The 21,322-nt window shown below is 46.9% G+C and overlaps 2 protein-coding genes across 4 annotated transcripts in view; one reads left to right on the top strand and one right to left on the bottom strand.

Moving 5' to 3' along the window:
* Window positions 1-17,700, bottom strand: part of LOC106746474 (facilitated trehalose transporter Tret1-like) — a 61,114-nt gene extending 43,414 nt beyond the window's left edge. Inside the window, exon 1 of the mRNA XM_014623096.1 lies at window positions 17,168-17,700. Within this exon, the coding sequence (XP_014478582.1) occupies window positions 17,168-17,191 (24 nt within the window). The 5' untranslated portion in view covers window positions 17,192-17,700. The remainder of the gene's footprint in view (window positions 1-17,167) is intronic.
* The window catches only part of LOC106746475 (mediator of RNA polymerase II transcription subunit 20), a 139,138-nt gene that overhangs the window by 93,534 nt on the left and 24,282 nt on the right, over window positions 1-21,322 (top strand). The window lies entirely within an intron of this gene.

Below are 21,322 nucleotides of genomic sequence, written 5' to 3'. Positions count from 1 at the left end.
TTGAGCCTAATGATGATCTTAACTCTTGAATAATAAAGTTCATATGGGTTTTGTGGTTTCTTCAATTAATCTTTTCGACCAGGTACTTTTTACTCCCATAATAATTTAGAAAATATTTAAAAGTAAATAGAATATATCGCAATGTATGAAATAAAATGCCGTCTAAATAAGCGCAAGCTATTCTTAAAAGTGTCAGAATAGCAGCAAAATTTCGACTCGGGGAAATTTCCTCGTTCTTGCTCCTATTTGCGAATTGTCACGTTCCTTTTTGCACTCGTGAGTTCCTGATTCGCGTTTGTCGATTTAATCGCGATCTCATGCGAATTCGCGATACCAGCGCGACGGCGACAACGACAGGCGCGTTTCAACGGGCTGGTAACATTTTTCAAGCAAGACAGTCGAGCCGCCTTCGATTGGCTCGAATAGAGAACGTGTCGGAATTTCTGGGTGTATTGTTCGTGACTTGGTATCTTGCCAGTTTCGAGCTTCCACCACAGTAGCGGACGCCACTTCCTCACCCCGGTAAGCGCCTTATTAATGAGCCACCCATTTTCGCGAGTGATTTACGATTTCTAATGCCGCCGATATCCACCGCTGCAGTATTTCTTGCGGACGTTCGCGCGGATTCGCGGGCAAATCCCGTTTGTAAAATATGTAAGTAGGCGGTACCGTCGAAGGATGATTTCTAAGCATTGGTAAACGCACGCATGTACAACACATACACGCATACATACACATATATGGGTGCGAATGCAAAAGACAGTTTTATTTTTAAGTGAAACAGAAATGAAAAAAAGCATGAAAAATCGAAGCGCAGAAAAGAGCGGCGGCGGAACGAGAAATGCAGCGGGGCGCGGTAGGGAAGAAGAGTGTGCGCTGAGCACTTCGTTTGGGATGTAGCTTTTCTGGGTTAAATGCGACTCGTGCGTCCGCCGAAAGACGGAAGGGCAACCGTAGCGCGGAAACGGAAAAGAGAGACGAAGAAGAGATACAAATGCACGCCGGCGAAAAATGCGAAGTGGGCGAGGTCGCGGCAAAAACCGATAATTAATTCGGTCACATCGCGGTGTTCTACTCGGCGGCTTCCTTTATTTCAGTCGTTCTCTTTAGGCCACAGTTATTCTCTCTTTCTCTCTCCCTTATTTTCTCCCCTCCTTTCATCTCTTTGCTCGAAATTCTCTCTCTCTCTCTCTCTCGTTTTCGCGAACGTTTCGACGTTTTTCACGAGAGACGTTTACGTTGTATCGAAGTAAGAGATATTGCGATCCCCGGTAAGATCACTCGATGCACTTGATAAATGGGACGATTTTAGAGATACGTGGAACAACGAAGGATATATAGGGTGTCCAGTAATTTTCTCGGGACTCGTGTGCAAGTAGAGCAGATAAATTGAACAAAAAAAGTCATGTACCATTTGGCAAAATTCGTAATAATTATTAATTAATTAATTAAACCGTTTGAGTGAACGAGCGCACCGGAAGCGGAAGCCATCATGGTTTATGCATACCTGCAGAGTTCGGTACTTACTTTTTTTCTCCCATTCGCTCAGATGGTTTAATTAGTTACTAAATAACTATTACGAATTTTGCAGAATAGTACTTAACTTTCTTGTTCAGTTTAACCCGCACACGACGGATCTTGAGAAAATGATCGGACACCCTGTACATTTTTATGACGATGTGTGTGGAAATGGAAATACATAAAAATCGGAAGCTCCGCTTTTGATTCCGCTGCGAGTTCTCGTAAAAATCTCAGTCGATCTTATTTCGTATCGCGTGGCATTGAGTTCGTAAATAGAATAAATTAACCGACTCGTGATTCCCCGATAATAATACGCCGCGCGCTGTGCATTTCTGATAAATCAAAGATCAATATTCAGTCATGCAGGGCGACGAGAAACGCGTACTGCCGGGCGCACTATCGAGCGCTTCTTGCGCGCCGCTCGAGATCGAATTAAAAATTAAACCGATTGTCGCTGGTTATTCCATGTGATGAAGCACCCTTCGTTCCCGGCCACCCTTCCCCGAAGACTTCATTTCGATCGTCCGTCCTGATTTCACTTTGGCACAACCCTCGGGTCGCGTCCCTTTTTTAGTGGAAATGTCCACCCTCCTCTCTGCTGAATGTCGGCCATTGCGAAAGGAGACTTCGTTGAAAATAATCTCGTTACACGACGAAGTCAATCAGCGCGGGGCGAATAAATCGGCTCGTACGCGCGCTGAAAATAAATCTAATAATACATCCATTCGCGCGCGCGCGAACACGCGAATGATCGATTCGGACGAGTGTCGAGGAAACGCCTAACGTGTCCCATCGTCCTTCTCCTTACAACCGCGTCGGGATTGTCAGCGATCGGCTTTATTTTCGCTTCTCTCGGAAATCATGACGGTCAGGCGAGCAGGATTGCGCGCGAGGACTAAGTCTAATAGAAGCTAACGATTACGCGAAGAAACCGCCACTCGTCAGAATGTCGATACCGCTCGTTCGTCGGGGGAACTTGGCAAGTGCCGGCACTATTAACACTTCGCCGACTAATAAGCGACGTGTTCATCCAGCTTCCGAGCTTGTGAATCGTTCCGCTAACGCGTGCCGCTCGGAGTAATTTGACCATTCACGTACGGCCACTTTGTGCATTTAGCCTGACACGCGGAATGGCGCACACACACATACACGCACGAGTGCGATTCATCTTCACACACAGACGAGCGCAATTTATTTCCTCCAACAGGCGGAAATTAAAATCGATCATTGGCTCGCCCGTATCTCGGCGAGATCTCGCGTCCCGTTCTCGTCCGCTTTCTCTACTCGTCTCCCTCTCGTCGCGTCTCGAGATTGCTCGGCCGATGGGACCTACCTAAATAAATAATGACGGCCAAATTCGATCGGCAGGGTTATTCGGGTCACTTGATCCTCGTCGATCGATCGGCCCGTTTTACAACCGGAAGTTCAACGGAATCGTACGACGATTCCGCGCCTCTTCACGACCCGTGTCTTCGCACATCTCGTCTCTGACGTCTCTTGAATCGCGGATCACATTCGGCGCGTGTTCGATCAATTTATCAATTATTCACCCGTCAATCTCTCCCCATTTTTCAATTCTCCCGTCCTCTTTCTCTTTCTGTCACTCTAAGAGAAGTGACGTAAAGTCTCGCGGACCGCTGAGGGTGACCCGCAAAAAATATCGAGTTCCCCCCGTGTCTCTGCCGGTTGCAATCGATCTCTCGTTTAACTCGCATTCTACGTTCATACGTTTAATTTCCTTCCGGAAACAAGTTGGCGAGGCCGAGGGTGATGCGCGTCGCCAGGTGAAAAGTGTATCACGGGGACGTCGTGGCACAAAGTCGGCCTGAACGCTTCTACTTCTCGATACTATCAACGAACAATCGACGGTGAACAAGACGATCGCGCGAGCGCTCGAGCAGCGGTTCCATTTCCCGCCGTCGACCGTAATTTCTTTTGAGAAACGGAATGCGGCGGCGTTGGAAAATATCCGTTGCGCAATGCGTCGCGGGGGCGGGCGGGGGAAACGGCAAACCGTTCCATTGAAAATGTAAAATAGGAACGCGCTGTTGCCCGTGTCGGTTCGACAATTTTATAGATTCGCTGTTTCTCGGGCGGGATCCAATTTCTATCGCAATTTAACGAGCGGCACGAGAGAGAACGTTATTGTGTGCGCCTTGGGCAAAATAAACGTCGTATTTATAACCGCGTCGCGTTACAAATACGGCCGAGCGATCGGAGAAGCGATGTTCATCTTTAATTACAACGGACGTTGATTCGCGACAAAATACGCGAGAAATACATTAAAAATACATTCAAACATCCGGCTCGATTAAATAAGCTCGCCCGAGAGGGTGGATCTTAATGCGACGAAACAAATGCCTCATAATCCTCACTTGCGGATAGTAAATCACAATACGATAAAATTAATGATTTATATTAATAGCGTGTTTTCGACTACGTGTACCCGCTACGATCGCTAACCGAACTGTCGACGCCGAGGCGCGTAATATCGAGTCTCACCACCTGCACCGTATGAATTCTAGCAGAGTAACCTCCGTTTTACGGCTTTGTATCTATCCCCTGCGGGGAAACGTCTCGTTACCGCACAATGAAGATCTGCGGTGGAGTTATTTCTATACGCAGGTATTCTCGCATGGAATATACTCTTTCTCTCTCAACACGTACATTAACCCTCCGAGTAGCAACCAGAGTCATTTGTGTCCGGGCCATTGTGAGAAGTGCTCGTTTCTCATAACAAAATCGTTAAAAGTAAAATACTTAACAATTTATTGTTGACAAAACAGCTACGTGGTCTTCAAGTGGAAGAGTAAAAAAAGTTACGATAATTTTGGGGGATTTTTTCCAGCAATTCAAAGGTAGCCACTCCGAAGGTAGTGAAAATACGTTCGCAAATCGCTCGTTGCATCGCGGACGGCACCGGTCTAATTATCGGAGTCGTAACCTGATTATCGATATTTTATAGTTGCTTTCATTCAGCGCAAAAGTGCCAGCGTGTATAACGATGCGAATATTATTTCGCGACAACCGACCCGTTGATATAAAATTAATACTCGTTGGATACAACGCGGAATTGAAACGACGAGCATCGTAAGAACGCGGCTTGATCTTGGGCTCTCGGGACGCGTCCGGCGCGTCGAGTCGTGCGTATGGGTCGCGTACGCAACGTACTTACGTAACTAAAATCGACGAGGCCGGAGGGGGAGCTTATTAGATGCACGCGTGCCTCTTCGCCGGCAAAACCGCATCTCGCGTTACGCCGACGAGGGATCGTTTCGAGCCGGCCGCGCGAAGGAGTACCGAACGAGCTCTCGGTGGATAAGTTTAAAGCTAGACCTCGTCGCACGTCTCTCGGGCCTCTCTCGTGTCCCGGACAGGGCAGATTGTTTCATAAATCACGTCTCACGCTCGCGCCCGCTGGCTCGCTTCTGTGTGCGCGGACCTCGTTATTTTGCAGCCGGTATGGCCGGACGCGTCCAGGTGGAGGCGCATCTCCGATCTCTCGGCGGACTTTTCCGCGGAGTCTTATTCCGAGGCTCTCGAACGAAAGACGAGAGACGGCGATAACAATTCCCCGCGGATTCTCGCCCTGAGGTACTTCTATTTTATGCAGCGGTACACGCCGATTCTCCCCGGAGAGAGAAACAGAGAGAGAGAGGAAGAAATATTCTCGATATCTCCGTCGTAAAGACGAATGTGGCGGGACCGACGCGCGGCTTTACGAGAGGAAAATTAAACGACGCGTCGTTATTACTCCCTCGATATTTTTGCGCGCCACGACGGCCGAAGATAAATCGCGCGTAAACATTTTTATCTTTCTCTTTTTCCGCGCGGCGCGCAATACGCTTGTCTTATTTATATCGAACGACACACATCGGCCCGCCTGTGTCTTTGTGAGAACACGCGTTCGTCTCGAGCGCGCGTTTTCGAGTATCGACCGCTCACGGGGAACGCGTCCTCCTTTTGAACGCCCTCAGTCCGAAGTGCAGTAACGAGCGGCCGTCGCGGTAATCTGGACATTGTCTAGATTTAATTGGACCAGAAACGATCTCGGAACTTGCTCGTTCTCGCGTCGTCGTCGCGAAAACGATAACGAGTGGCCGGGCTGCCGGCAACATCCCGTTTTAATCCGGTTAATTCCCCGCGGGGAAAGTTTGATCGAGTCCGCAAAATGGCCGGGTGTGTATAATTTACGGAAACTTCCGATGAAGACGGGGAGAGAGAGAGAGAGAGAGGGAGAGACCGGTGCCTCCTTCGTCCCGATGCGCTCACTTACGCGCTCTTGCTCGCGGTGTCGCTCGAGACCCTTCAGAAAGCCCGAAGCTTGCCAGCGTCAGGCCTTTTCTTCCGTTTCGTCGAGCCGCTCGTAAGGTGAATTCGCATCGTCTCGACGCGACTGTCGCGAAATGCTAAGTCGCATAATTCCGCGGATACTCGATGCCCTCGTCTCGCTTAACCCAATTAAACCGCGAAAATTAATAAACATTAAAGCCACGGAGAGCCACACACAGGTTTTCGAGTGTTATTAAGACAAGGATTAATTGGCTCGTGATCGTTAAAGATTAGGATCTTCTTAGGGAGAGTCGAATTATTATTAAAGGGATACCAAACGTTTCGGTCCTTCAGTGCTTCGGCGATTGAAGAAATTTGTTATTTACTTTCCACTGAAGAGATTCCGGAAAAGGACCGAAACATTTGCTATTTACATGACAAAGATTCATCTAGGTTCATCTAGGTTTTAATCTTCAACAATCACGGACTAATTAATCCTCGTCTGAATAGCACTAAAAAAATCTGTGGATATAGCTCTTTACATAGCTTTAATTTATTAATATTTTTAGTTTCAGCAAGTTTCTATATACTCTTCTTTTTATTTTCTGAACCAGTTACACTGATTGAAAATTATAGCTAATTTTGGCGCTATTACCCTTTAACCGCAAAAATAATCGGGAGAATCATTTTTCTATTAAGTATTACTACCAGTATCAGTGATAATAATCTTACACGCATGTCGCTGCTACCGTAAAATATGTTTGACGTCGGAACTAATTATAATTTTTTATCGGTGTACCATCTCGTCTGGAGTAGTCGAGCCGAGTCTACAAAACCGTAATCCGGTACCTTTTCTCGAGCGGACAGACCGAGCTTTCCCCTTTCCTTCCACGGTTCGGCGCAAGTTGTCATCGATCATTATCCGGTCGTTCTCACTGTCTCTCTTCCTGAGATATCGAATCACGTCCGTGACGAAGACGACGAGTTATCAGTCGTTACGTATGAGAGAGCGGCCGGGACGGTCCCCGTGTATACTCACCCGCGTCTTGTTTATCTAACTTCCCGATTAGAAGACGACGGTAGCGCAGACGCTTTCACCCTTTATCGCACGTATAGGCTATCGATCTTAATTAAAGGCGATACGCCTCTAATCTACGTATCGTTTTTCTTTCGAATTACACCAAGCGCCGATAAGGCCAATATATTACACTCGGTTGCGAAGCGGGCCCGATAAAGGGGCGTCGCGCGTCGAATTTCCCTCCCGATCCGGAGCCCAATCCGAATTTCCTTTTACCCTTATGGAAACTCGCTCTCGAGCATAAACGCGACCCGGATATACATGGCATCCGCGTCAACGTGGACTCGATAAGAGAGGAGGGGAGCCGTCTCCTCTTCTCGCTCCGGTGCATTCACCGCGACGTTGCGTCCTTAATCCTGCGCGCCGGGCGAATTATTCCGTGACTCCTTTCAAACTCGAGCTACCGTCCGTGAGCCAATCCCTACCCTCTGCTTTGAGAATCACGCTTGATAAGCGGTCTGATATGCGCAAAGATGCCGGACACACCTCGTAATTGACATCCGAAATAGTTGCGCGTCCTTCGCGTTTCGATCGCTGCCGTGACACTCGATATTCTCGTATTGCGCGATCCAACCGTGGTTACTCTTACCTGGCCTCGAGTCAGGCCACCCGGCGATATTTTACAAACGAGCGAGCGTTCACAAAATCCACGGACGGAATTATGAGGCTAATTAAACAGGTCGGTTTACGACGCGATGACTCGCGCCAAGTATTCTCCTCGTACATTATCTTCTCCTCGCGATCCGTCCGCGTTTTCCGCAACGAATACCTTTAACTGTCGTGAGCGAACAAGCGAACTAACTCTTACTGCGTCCTTTAATAACAACGATAAGAAACGTGCCATTCTTTCGACACGGGATTCGCACCCACCTCTACTACCGCTCTCCGTCCGTGCGAGAGAGAGAGAGAGAGAGAGAGAGAGAACGTTGCTTTTCACCCACGGACGTTGATAAATAAGTTCGAGAAGCAAGCTTCTCTGTTCTCGCTTCTCGGGACTTCCCGGTCCGGGCAAAAGTCTTCGATCTTGCTCGAGGTGAACTACATCTCGCGCTCTTTCCGCTCGCATTCCTTCCCGATGGCCGCCATCGGGGCGCGTTCTTTCATATCGGTGAAATTGGATTCATCTGGCGACGTTTATACGTCACGTTATTCACTCCCACCGTCCGTACAGATTTCTCCCGCGATTATACGCATTTTATATAATTACAGCGAGGGCGAAAAAGAAGAAGCACATTCTCGAGCAGAGCCCGGTCCTTTCGGGATAATATGACACGAGGAGGAAAAATACTGCCGCAGTGCGCTTTTATTCGATATATTCGTATACGCGCGAGAATAATGCATTTTGACGGAAATGTGTTACATTTGCAGCGTGTTGTATTTACCGTCCGCATTAATTTGTCCGGGATGTGACGAGGTGTGCGCGCGCTCTTCTCGCTCATTAGTTAAACGTATATTTCATTGTTTATATATTATTATTTCGTGATCACGTTTCATTGTGTCTTAATTAAGCGCGTCTATACGACACGCTCACGCTGTGAGTAAAAGGAGCCGTCGTGCAATCTGCGCGAGCAAATTGATCCGCGCGAGATCACGATCACGCGAGCGACGACAGTAGTTACGTACGCGCGGGCCAGCCACGTAATCTTGAACTTTGCCGTAACGACATTAAATTTTATGAGACACGAAGTCCTATAACCCAGTGCCACCCTTTGGAACGGTAATATGCATAAATGGATTGTCCCACTAACTTGTACGGGTTAAGTTTACCGCGACGACTGATTCGAGATTGTACTACCCGCTATCAGCATCGTCGCCGCCGCCCCTGATAGACGATCTTGCGCCCTCCCACAAATGGTGGCGTTATAAACGGCGGGACGATCTCGTAAGTAAACCGAGAATGGGAAATTTACAACGGCGAGCGTGTCTTTTTTCTAAACGCGGAAGCGCGAGATATCCGTCGCGTCTCCGCATTTTCGCAATATTCCACTTCCCGCCTGAGACGACAGCGAGAACGGAATTATCGGGCGCCGCGGGATTAAACGATGGGTTTTCGCAACCCTCGTCGCTTGAAAGCCCATCAATTAATTCGACAAAGAAAGCACTTTTCGAGCATCGCGCATGCAGCATCCTCGAGGCCGCTCTAAGCACCGATGCATGCATCGTGAGCGCGCGTAAGAAATGGCGAGGAAGATGGAGAGAGAGAGAGAGAACTGTCCGCGGATACAACGGCGTTTTAAGTGCACTTTGCCGGCGCACTCGGAGTAAAATGCATCGCGAGCTGCGCGCCGCGAAAAGTATTACACAAGCCGACGTAATACACGTTCGCGCCCGCACACACGTACGCATTCTCACGCACCACCCGCGCGACGCAGCGTGCATCGGATGCACTGGCTGCGACTGAGCTGCGTTATCGCGAAAGAGAGAGAGAGAAGAAGAGAGAAACGTATCACACAAGGAGGGTGGCTCTAAAGGGATGTGTTCTAACACGGAATACACGCTGCAGAAATGAATTTCCTCTCTCTCTCTCTCTCTCTCACTCCCTTTTTGTCGCATTCTCGCGTTCAGTCCCTCTTGTCTCTGCCGCTCTCTCGCCGTCTGCGTCGGTCTCCGTGCCGTTCGTTTTCCGCGCCACCTCGGTCTCTCCCTCGGCTCCTGTAATGTGTGTCGGTGGGTCGATCGGTATCTAGGTCGCGGGTTTTGGCAGTACGGCCCACCCTCCCCGGCCTCCTTTCTGCACCACCGCACCCCCACCCGCTCCTGCCGAAACGCCATCGCACCGTATCCACCGCGAGTTTACGCAAAATTCAATTTGCGATACGTGTGTCGTTCTGCTCGTCTAAAAACGTTATTCCACTGCTTCGCGTCGCGGAGGCCGTCATTAAAGTCATCCGACTGATCCACCAGGGATCTCACCGCCGCGCCATGTCCGCTTGTAACGGCGTATCCTCTGGTTTGGCAAACTCGAGGCTTAAACGAAAGAACGTTTCTTATTTCGATACAAATCCGCCCCCTTTTTATCCTCGTCGAAGTCGTTGACTCATCAGACATGAATCGTCGAGTTTGTCGAATTCGACGATCCGAGCGAAAGATCAATTCAGGAAGTTGGTAGTGATTTTAGGTCAGCTAACGACGCGCTCTTTATGATGCCGCGGGAGATTATGACGAGATATTAAATATCCCACTTCCACATATCGATCGATCGCCGCAGCGCGATCAAGCTAATAGCCATTATGCCAGCCGCGTAAATACGATGAAACGCGTTGTTGACCCAAACAAAATTTCCCGACCGTGTTATCTGACCGTTGCACTAGTAGCCGGCGGCTCTATTAAATCCCGCGCTTTCGCCAAGAGGGCATTACGATAACCTGATTGATATGATTTCATTCTATTTCTCTCTCTCTCTCTGTCTCTCCTCAATGGCGACGATCACACCGACCGCTCTCGTCACGATGGCTTAATAAATTTTCCACCGTGGAAACAAGAGTCTCGTCCGTTCTCTTTTTCCCTCTGCCTCGCTCTCTTTTCGATAATTGCACATTTCCAAGCTGCAAGAACGGTGGAAATAACGCCATCAGATTTAATGGCGTGATTTCGCAGCGCAGATATATATGTATCTTTCTCTAGCGCGTGCGACAATCGTATTATGCGAGGATGAGCTTCACAGAACTCGATATTCTTGGTACCTCGGGGAATCGGTGACAGTGAATATTAAATATCGTCAGCCGATCGCCGTAGCGCGATCAGCCTAATAGCCATTATGTCAGCCGCGTATAAATACGGTACATATAGCGCGCGCTGTTGATCCGCGCGAAATTGCCCGTGCACGTTATTCGAACATTCCATTAGCGTCGCGCTGGATCCCGCGTTACGCGACGTGCTGCTGTTGTATCCGTCACGGTACCGTTGACACCGTTGTCGTTGACGATCGCCTCGATGGTAACGACGAAAGTTCGCGGCAAGGTTAACGGCTACGTCGACGGCGATCGCTGTAATTTTGGTCGCGCGCGATCGGAAGGCCCGATACCGGCGTGGATTCGCGCGGAATTCTGACCGAGTTCCTCGCGAATCTCCCCGGCCTGCTACGTAGCAAAATTGATAATTCACCCTATTGTAGCGGCACTTAATCCTATTAGAACTCAACCACTCGACCATAATACCGTTCGAGGCTACGTGCGCGGAGTAGCGGCCACTTCGCCTCTCGAATCTCATCGATCCATCCGCGGATCATTCGGACAGGATCACCGGACGGGCCGGTGTTTCCCCGGGAACTCGAATTACCCCGAGGCGACTGGCCGCACGACGGTGAAACGCGCTTTTACGATTTGCCCGCGACGAATTTTCATGTCGCCTCTTGCCTCTTGCTTGTCTGTCCTCGCACCTTCGAATATTTGAGACGCGGTCGGTATGCCCCATCTTGACGAAAATTCGCATTGTCATACGAAAATATCGTAGTAAAAATTATCACAAAATTTTGTAATGTCGGATATACCAGTGTTATGATTGAAATTATTATATGTGTTGCAATTTTTAATGATGTATAGAAAAGACCGGAGTTGGCTAAGCAAGTAAGTTGGCAAAATTGATTGTTTCTGTTGTTTTCTTACAGAATCGAGCAAATACATAGTAAAAAATATTTTGTGCTTATACTAAAATCGATCCTTGTTGAAACTTTTGTGTTAAATTTACAACATACCGCGTTAACTTATTATGTTTATGTTATCAATAGTTTGTGTTGAGTTGACGTTCAACATGTGTAAATGTTAAAATAACACTTGTAAGTATTAAAATAATATATTTTTGCTTCAGTGTCAATTAATGCATTAATTTTGTTTTAATTTTTGACATAATTCTTGACATATTTGTATTACTTTTCGACATTCGGACATTTTGACATAATATTACCTTTCTGTTGTATGAAAAGCGGAAGAAATATTTTGATTGAATTAAGTGTTTACATCGCCGGCAACTATAAACATAAGCATTTACTTCAATTACATTCGTATAAGAGTATTTTTTAGATGTAGGACATATATAATTATATACGATTATATATTACAAACATATATAGACAAAATTCATATCATTTTTTCCCGGGTCATTAAAGATTACAACACACATAATTTCAATTATAATTCCGGTACGGCTCGAAACGTTAGAAAATTTTGTGGTAATTTTTACAACAACAATATTTTCTCCGTGTAAGAAGCGTCTCCGTTTTCGAGTAGCGCGCTCGATCATCTTCCGAAGCTCATCAAAGCTCGAGGAAACACTAATACCGGAAGCGGATAACGCGCGCTCACCGGCGTGCGAAAGTACGCGAAGGAAAATAGGTTAACGCGGGATCTACGCGCTCGCGGCGCACGTGAATCAATTTGCAAATCTATATTTGCATCACCGCCGAGCGCGCGTGCCATTTCGAAGTCACTGACGTGGTCGCCCGCGTTGGAAAAGTATCGCGCAGAGGCAGCGGCCGATGCGCGCGTCAATCAATCCGTGGACGGAAAATCAAGGGAAGCAAAGCGCGAGATCGACGCGCGCGCACGAGAGAGAGGCCGGGCTTTCGCCGAGCTTTCGGTAGTCGACGGTGGCGGCAATTTTGTCCGCGGCACACGCGTGCATGTGCGTACAGTAACTGTCATAAATCACGTGTTTCGCAGCGGAGAATATTATTATTATTGTTATTATCTATTTATTCGCACGAGAGAGGAAAATTTCCTTTGGTAAACAAATTCGATTACAAATAGGGAGATTCGATACATAACTTTGGAAAATAAAAAAATGATTGAGGGAATCGCATCTACGTGAAATACATTTTGTGTTAAAATCGGTTCTAGTTAAAATTTGTGTGTTAAATTCTTAACCTACCCGTAATTTAACAGATTGTATTTATGTTATGTCCGTTAATGCATTAATTTTGTGTTAATTTTGGGTATAATATTCGTGTTACTTTTCTACATAATCGCTTCGTTACATTAAGCACAAAAGTTTGGATTACATGTGAAATGTGTTAAATTTAACGCAAGATTTTTTATTGCGTACTTGAAATAAGGTTTATATCGGACTTGATCATCTGAAAGCGAATCATCGTTTTTCACTTGGAAGATGAGACACATGGTTGAAAATGTGCTCGTTCAGGCCGCTCTTAAAAGCGGTGCGTTCTCGAGTCGCGGCTCGAAATGATCGGATTTCATTGTTTCGGCCTGGACACGTGCCGGAGGAGCTCGCTTTCTGTTTCAGCGATAGTGAAACCTTTATGACGGCTAGTGTACATTGGCGTCTACGAATAGGAGATGATTCAGCCGCCTTTAAAACGGCCGCTTAGGAGCAAAAGAACAATGCACGATCGGCGGATCTCGCGGCACAACACGCGAAATTGCGAGCGCGAGCGTAACGTCTGCGCCGCACGTGGCGGGCCGCGCGGCCGTCTATGAATAAACATGAGAACCTACATTATTCGGCACCGATCACCTGGATTTCGCAAGTGTGGGACGCCATGAAAATGCCGATACGGTCGATAACCCTCGCGAACATACAGTAGGTTGCTACTTTAGTACGTTCGCCCGCCTGGAGATCGATTGGAGAATCTCAAAAAAAAAGGTCTTTTAATTATTACAATTGCTTCTTTACTTTTAGAATATATTCAGTGTTACTTATGACATTTTTCAATCATTTGCTTTGCTCTAAGTTCATAATTCATCGGTTTCATATTTTGCCGCATTGGCCCGAAAATTTGGATTTCTCGGAACTCCGGGCGAAAACTGGAAAGGTGGCAACACCACGTCGCGTCATTCGTCGAAAACGAGAAAAGGGGAACGGGGCATTCTCGGTAATTCGCACACGTTTACCACGAGATTAATATGTCTCCATAGAAATTAATTATTTTGTACTAAGCAATTGGCCCTTTTGAAATTCGACGATCTCTGAATTCTGGACTGTCGTCCCGATATTTATTTATATATTCGTGAGTTATCGTCCACAGTGTCGCCGGGGAAGCTCCGCAACCACTGAAATGATCTTTATATACATGTATACGCTATATAATAATTTCTCATTAGCTGCCAACATAAAGTCTTTGATGTCCGCGGCCCTTTGTCCATTAAAGTGCTAAGTATTCTTGCCGACGTGCAATAAAGGCTTTGATGTCCTCTCGTTGCAGAATTCGCGGAACACCGCGTCTTAAAAGACTCGAACCTATTACCGCAGCCGTTCGTCTCTAGTAGACCGGCTACTAATGGACGGCACGGACACGCGTTCCAGTAAAATCCGCGCAATGTACCTCTATCATTTCCCACCGCGGCACTCTCGCTCGTTGAGTCTGTCATTCAATCGCATTCGCGCATCTCGATTGTTTTATTTTTCAAGTACCTTCGGTAACGCCAATTTCCTCTCTTTCTCTTTCTCTCTCGGACGATCGGACGCACATCGATTGTTTCTCATTGAACCGAGGCGACAGTATATCACGATCACACATGATTGTACGCCAAGCGTATACCGGTAATCGTATCCTTAAAATTCCCCCGTTGTTATCGGTAACAGTTCATCGATAGAAAATTATAGTTACATAATGAAAAAGATTTCAGATTTAACATTAAATTTAACATTTCACGTGTCCCAAACGGTCCACACAAATTCTTGTGTTAATTTCACAAGGTGAATATGTTGAAAAGTATATTGTGTCAAAAATTAACACAAAATTAATATCTGAATCTGAATATAATAATATATTAATATATTAACGCTGAAATATAAAATGTGTTATTTTAACACTTACATGTGTTGAAAATCGACTTAACATAAAATATATTAAGATATAAACACAATATATTCACTTAATATACACGGGTATGTTAGAAACTTAACGCAAAAATTTTAACAAGGTTCGATTTTAACACAAGTACAAAATGTTTTTCATTATGTAGTTCCGGCGCCAAATATCTTTAATAATAGTAGCAACATGCATATAAGATTATTATTACTGACACTATAGTAGCACTTACTAAAAAAATGGTTCTCATGATTATTTTCGTGGTTAAAAAATATGTTTAACGCCGAAACTAACTGTAATTTTCTACGATCGTTCGCTAGAAGAAAAAAGGACAAAACACGAGATGTGCCCCAATGGTCGATCTCGTGTCATTTAATCGCCGTTTGGATAATTGAATCCTTACGCGTGCGAGAGTAATTTCTTTCAGTACTGCCGTTTTTTTATGTCACTATAATAATCGCCCCGACGTATCCACGGCACAGCTTTAACGACCCTCTCAACCGATCGATATTGAAATAAAAAAAAAGGGGAGGAAAAAGAAAGAAGAACCGTCGGGTAAGAAGAGTTCGACACGGTATCGACGCCGTTCTTAAGGGAGTTCCGCTCGCTCCGCTTTAACTTTGCGAACTCAGCTGTGCGATGGGTCATAGAGAAAAGTGGGGGACGGGGACACATGTCCGTATATCGATAATTTATTCCTTCGGGCGCAGTAGCGATTTTTCCAACGTGTCAGCGACACTTTTACCACTATATTTCATACGTCCGCCCGCATATGCCGGTGCAGTCGCTCTTTGATGCGCACTATGTCGCACTCACCGAGCGTAGAAGGATAATAATAATAATGTATGTCGTACGATGTGAGAGAAAGAGAAGGAGCGAGCGAATTAGAGAGAGAGAGAGAGAGAATTAATATACAAGATAATGCACAAGTAATCCTTTTCCTGCGCTGCGGACGTAGCCGATTCGCCGAAAGACGAGAGGCACTTCCGACGTTACACTCGAAGAAAAACAAATATCATAAATATCGCCCGCATGCCGAAGGCGGGTGTATCTGTTATACACCGCTCGGGACAATTAGGGGATCCAAATGAATAGACCCGTTGTATAATTCCGTAAACAGGGGGTTCTGTTTCAAACGGAGCCGTCATCCGACGAGACCCGGGGAACCCGGCGGTGCCCAAAGGATTTTTTCTTCGCGAAAGAAAATCGGACGGGATTCTCGGGAGGGATTTTTCCGGGTTTCGGGGAGTTTTCGCGTTGAAAAGCAGTCTCCTCGAGGATCTCGCTTTTGTTTTAAGAGCGGCCCCGTAATCTCGCGCGCGCGAGAGCGCTTCGCTTCCTTCTGACGTTTCGTTTTTCCCTACTTCTCTCTTCTTGTTCGTTCAAGGCTAGCATTTGGAAAACTCGCGCAGTTCTCCGTTTCTTTTTCTCGAGAGCGATGAGACCCTTCTTCGAGGGAAGGTTAGAACACCGAAAATACCGCCTCGCGCTCCCCTATGAATAGGAGAGAGAGAGAGAGAGAGTTATTCGAGTTACGTTTAAATATTCGCGACACGTGTGCGCGGCAAGTGCGAAATATCTGGCATCGTTGAAATGTTAGGGCGGCTAGGTAAGGAGGTTTCAGAACGGACAGCTTTAATTTCTCGGATGTAGCCGCGCCACGGGAGATGCACAGGAAGGATAGGAGACAGAGCGGTCGATATCTAGCAGCGACGCGCTGGCCTACGAGGTCCACGCTTATCTATTATGTTCTGGCTACGGCCATTGCGAACAATAACCGTACGGTGGAGAGAGATTCGAATTTGTCGCCGAGCACGGCGCATTGTGCGACGCGAAACAGCCGTAATCTCGGCATACTTTATTAACTGGAGCAACGTAATTTGTGCGGCGGGCAGGAGAGAACGGGGAGAGTTGTCGCGCCAAAAAAAAAAAAAAAAAACCAGCTCGCGCCGTATTGTTGTCCGTAATCGTAGGCGCTTACGATAAACGGGTATCTCGGTAATTAAGCTAAATGATTAAGCGACTTTTCGTGAATGCGTTTTTTCATTGATAACGCGCGCTACTCGCGCGATAACGCCGGCCATTGTCGCTGTGCCCGCGCTGCTCTCGCAATAGTGTCTCGATTAAATTCTCCTTTAATATTTATCTCTCACTTTCGACGCGCTGTCCAACCCACTAACCGACTTTAAAGTTGATAGCGATGAGAGTGCTTCTTCAGCAGCTCTCGTGAACTAAAAAACTTTCGCTCGCGTAAAGATGAATACAACGAGTCGGGATGTATTGTACTTTTTGCATGCGCGCGGGCGCGAAGGAAAACAGCTTATCTGCCAAATGAACGTTTCGGAGTTTAAGACCCGCGAGAAATCCTCCTCGCGTTTTATCCCGCGACATTTATTGCCGTTTCGGCAGAACAGAAGGCGGGGGAGATGGACGATAAAGCCGCGCGATACGTTCGCTCGTTCACCCGCGAGATGTTCGCGGCTCATCTCGACGGGTTCACCCCTACTTTCGAAAACCAATCCGATACTTACGTAGTATCTGTGATTCAGTGACATCTCTTCGCGTTTCTCTTCTGCTTGCCTCGCCTAAGAACTCACGCACCACGGGATCGCCGGGACGTTGACGGAGTCGCGATCGGTGGTAGGAGGCGCGCCGCGCGCGATTTCCATGTTCTCACCTCCGCTCCGTACAGAGGTTAGTCGATATTCGAAGTACTCCCCCAGGTATATATACTCCAAGTACTCCTCTCGCGGGAAGACACGCGGTGTACTGGCTGGCGAAGTTTCTCGCACGAGCGTTTCGTCCGTGCTGCGAAGCGAAGGGGGATATTTCGCCGCGCAATCGATACGCCACTATCTCCTTCTACACGGGCAGTGTTATCCTTTCCTCCAGCGGTATCAGTCTTGCATATTTATTGTCGTGGTTTCCACTTATCTCTAACGCCGTCATTATTGTCGCTTTTGCTCGCGATTGTTTCCTATGCATCTGGGTTATACGAGTTGTCGCCGCCGCTGTCGTCGTCGTCGTCGTCGAGCTACCTCGGCCCCTCCGGCTCTCCCTCGGCTCTCTTTCTCGTGTCACCTAGAGTCGCGGAGATTTTACTTCGTCGTCAAATCCTCGAAGGACTGTCCTGCGAGAAGGACCCGTAGGATATTGCGCCCCGGAGCTCTCGAGATCGGCACGGAATCGCGAACACGTCTCCCTCCTCCCTTTCCTCGGGCGGATTCTACCTTAACTCTGCTGAAGAAACGCGTTTATTTATCCCACGATTGTTCTCACGAGTCGAGTGAATCTCGCGCGAAATGCAGCGGGTGCCCGCGAAAAGTTGCGAATGAGGCGATTTTTAATGCGGATTCGGGCGGGTGGAAATATTGCGTGTGGAGGGAGAAGGGAAGCGAGACGCGAAGAAAAAGAGGTGTCTCCTTCGCGAACAAACGATATTACGAGAGAGAATACTAAGAGTGGACGGTTCTTCCCGCCGAGGTGTGTCGGGCGTGAAGTTCCCGATAAAAATACAACGTTGGAATTTGAGCTACTTAATTTTAGCGGATGCGTCTCTCGTTAATTAGATTCCGACGTCTTAGGATTATGCGGAGAGCTCCCGCTTTTCAGAATTTACCGCGGTGTGCTGTATGTTGTGTTGACTTTTTCTTGCCCACAGATAAGATTAATGTGAGATAACGACTCGCCAAGTTAAATTAAAATCACGAATTATTTTCCCGGTCGACAACGATGTACGGACGCGCCGCTTGTAAACGCGATTTCTAACGTTTCTTCCTCGTCCCCGCATCCCCGGTCTCATCGTATCAGCCGGCTAATAGTGCACAAGTATAAATAGTACGCATGCAAAACGTCACTGTTATGGGCCGGAGCTTTTAGCTCCGCCTGTAAAAACGTCGCAGTCCATTAGCAGTGCCGACGATGCAACGTCACTTCGCCCGGTCGCGCGTGCAAAAATTCATCGCGCGCGCGCGGGCCGGTATGTGCACCGTCCGAGTGTGTTGTTATCCCTGTCCGTAACGAAACGGAAATAAAATCGGACGCAATAAAGTACGCGCCTTACGGCACAGCCGAAGACGTTTAAAGTACGCGGCATTCGACGCGTACAAAGCGTCGCTCGATTTCCTCTCGAAACGTGTTCGTTCCGTCGCGCGTGGCTTGCGTAGGTATTGCTTTATTCGTCACCGACGTTACATAATGGAGAGAGAGAGAGAGAGAGCTATTCCCGACGAACGAGCGACACGTTCTTTTTCCCCTCCCTTTGTTTCCTTTTAATTAAAAAAAAGTCCGGTTTTACGAAAAACAAACCGTTCGATAATTGCGCGTTTACAAGCTCTCATAATCGACGAGATTTTTCCTTGATCTCCGCAGCGCTACCATCCAGTCGCTCGAGTCACTTTTCATTACTTTTTCTTGACAAGTCACTAAAGTATTCATTATCGTCCAATGAGTCAATACAGGATGTGTTTCAGGAAGCGCTCACTATTTCACTTTCTTGTCCCTCTGACTGGACGGCAGCGCTGTCTCTGCGACACTAACACGAGAGACGAAATTCCGCCGATCACAAGGGATCGGCAACGTCAAAGATAACACCGCCGGCGGGGGCGTTGGACTATTGTTCCTCTCGTTTCTGAGACTCTGAGGCGCTGCCAATATCGGGGACCGACGCGATACCGGGTCACGAAGTCCAACCCTGTCTCTGGCAGCCGGCGATAACTCACGCGACGCACCGGCACGGCCATTAATTCGATTGAATTTACCCGTAATTACCATCGGGATTAACCGGCGATTTGATTCACGGGTCCCATCGCGCCGTATGCCTTAAAACACTCAGCGAGGAGCCGAGCGCGCGACTCGCTCCACTTTCGATCTTATTGAGCGGCGCATCCAGACGCGGTGCACTTAGACGCGATTGCGAATAGGGACGTCGTTGATCGATCGGCTGGCGATATCGATTCGTCCCATCGCGTCGAACCCGCGAAATTTAACTCCTTTCGAATCCCTCGGCGTTTCGCGGATGCTGTTTCCTCCTCGGCGGAAACATTTTCATCGCGCTTACTCATTCCTCGTGACGCGATAATTGTGAATTCTCTTCATTAATCAATATCGCGGTGTTGTGTAACGCAAATAATCTCCCTTTATGTAACGCTTCAAGCTAGACACGAACGATTATCTACCTTTCGAGCTTAGTTTCTAGGCTCTCTGCAAAAATTCACGCGATCAACAATCAACGCGCGCGCAATATTCTTGCAGAATGAGACTGCAGTTCTGCGATCGAGGGGCGCATTGTTCGCGCGGCGAATAAACGGAATCGGTCAATTTTATCGCGAGCGATTTATTTCCGATCTCATGAAGCGTTATCACGGTGCAACGTGTCTATCTGACGCGACCAGCGATCGATCGGACATCAATTACGCGGAACACGTGATACCGGCAGAAACGTGTATTTCCCGCGGCGCTCACGCGCCGGAATTCCATCGATTGTGTCGGTCGTTAATTTAAAAAACGTACATCACGGATATACGCCATCCGTCCCATTCCCCGCCCCGTCGATATATACAATCCGATTTTAATCCGCGTGACGTACAACATGTTCCCACGCATGAGTTCCATGCAATCCCTAGACCTCTGTGAAGTTGACGCAACTTCTTAAAAATTTGAAAAAAATAAGCAGAGTTCCGGTTACCCCTCCCCCAAAGAGTTCTCAAGTTCTTAATCGATTTTAGAAAAAGTTTCGTCGATTAAAGCGGCCGAAACATCGTATAAATGTGCAGGAGAGAGGGGATGGCAACTTCACGATTGTGTAACTTTAAAACGCCATAATTTTTTTACCTTCAATTTCAGCGCATCAATTCTTAAGGGTAATCGATAGATTATCCTTAAGAATTATTCGGAAGACTACCGGAGCTCTCAACGAAATACCAAGTTTCGGAAAAAAATGTTATCCTCTTAAAAAATTTCAAACAACCAAACTTCGAAGCTGCAACTTTTCAGTTTTCGACATTAGCACGTCAATTCTTAAGGATAACCGATAGAACTCCTCGGAGAACTATTTTTTTATTTAATTATATAACATGTCAGCTGATGTCAAAGTATATAAAATTTTTTTATTTGATTATAATTGATTTTGTTCTCATGGAATCCTAAGAGTATGCTTTCTTTAAATTAACATATTGAGATTAATTGTCCACGATTTATGTATTTTTGGAAGTGCTAAAATCAAAAACTGAAACATTAAAATTTACAGCGCTTCAAAGTTTCGTTATCCGGAATTTCCTAAATCCCAGAAGATGGAATTTTTTGGGGAATTTTGACATTCCATTGAGAGTTTTGATAATGGGCCAAAAAGCTCTATCAATTATCCTTAAGAATAAAAGCGCTTAATTTTTTAAATCGATTAAAAACTTTTACAATTCTTTGGGCCGGGAGGGGAGGCGCACAGAACTCTGCTTGTTTTTCTCAAATTTTATAAAAGCGAGACCAACTTCATAGAAGTGATTCCTAGTGACTCGTATATCTCTCTCTTTCTCTCTATCTCTCTCGCCCGCTCCAGCGCCTCTGAATTATCTCTTCTGCGGCTATCGCGATTATTATTGCCCGACGGCGTTTAATTATTCGCCAAGTGGTGTACATTGTCGCTCGGATGCGAACAACGTCGCGAATTATACGGCGTTGCGGAAATTAGA

This window comes from Dinoponera quadriceps, unplaced genomic scaffold (assembly GCF_001313825.1).
Source record: "Dinoponera quadriceps isolate SergipeBrazil2010 unplaced genomic scaffold, ASM131382v1 scaffold1850, whole genome shotgun sequence".
NCBI classification, from domain to species: domain Eukaryota; kingdom Metazoa; phylum Arthropoda; class Insecta; order Hymenoptera; family Formicidae; genus Dinoponera; species Dinoponera quadriceps.
The sequence above is the reverse complement of the archived record's forward strand: the minus strand, read 5'-3'. Positions and strand labels throughout refer to the sequence as shown.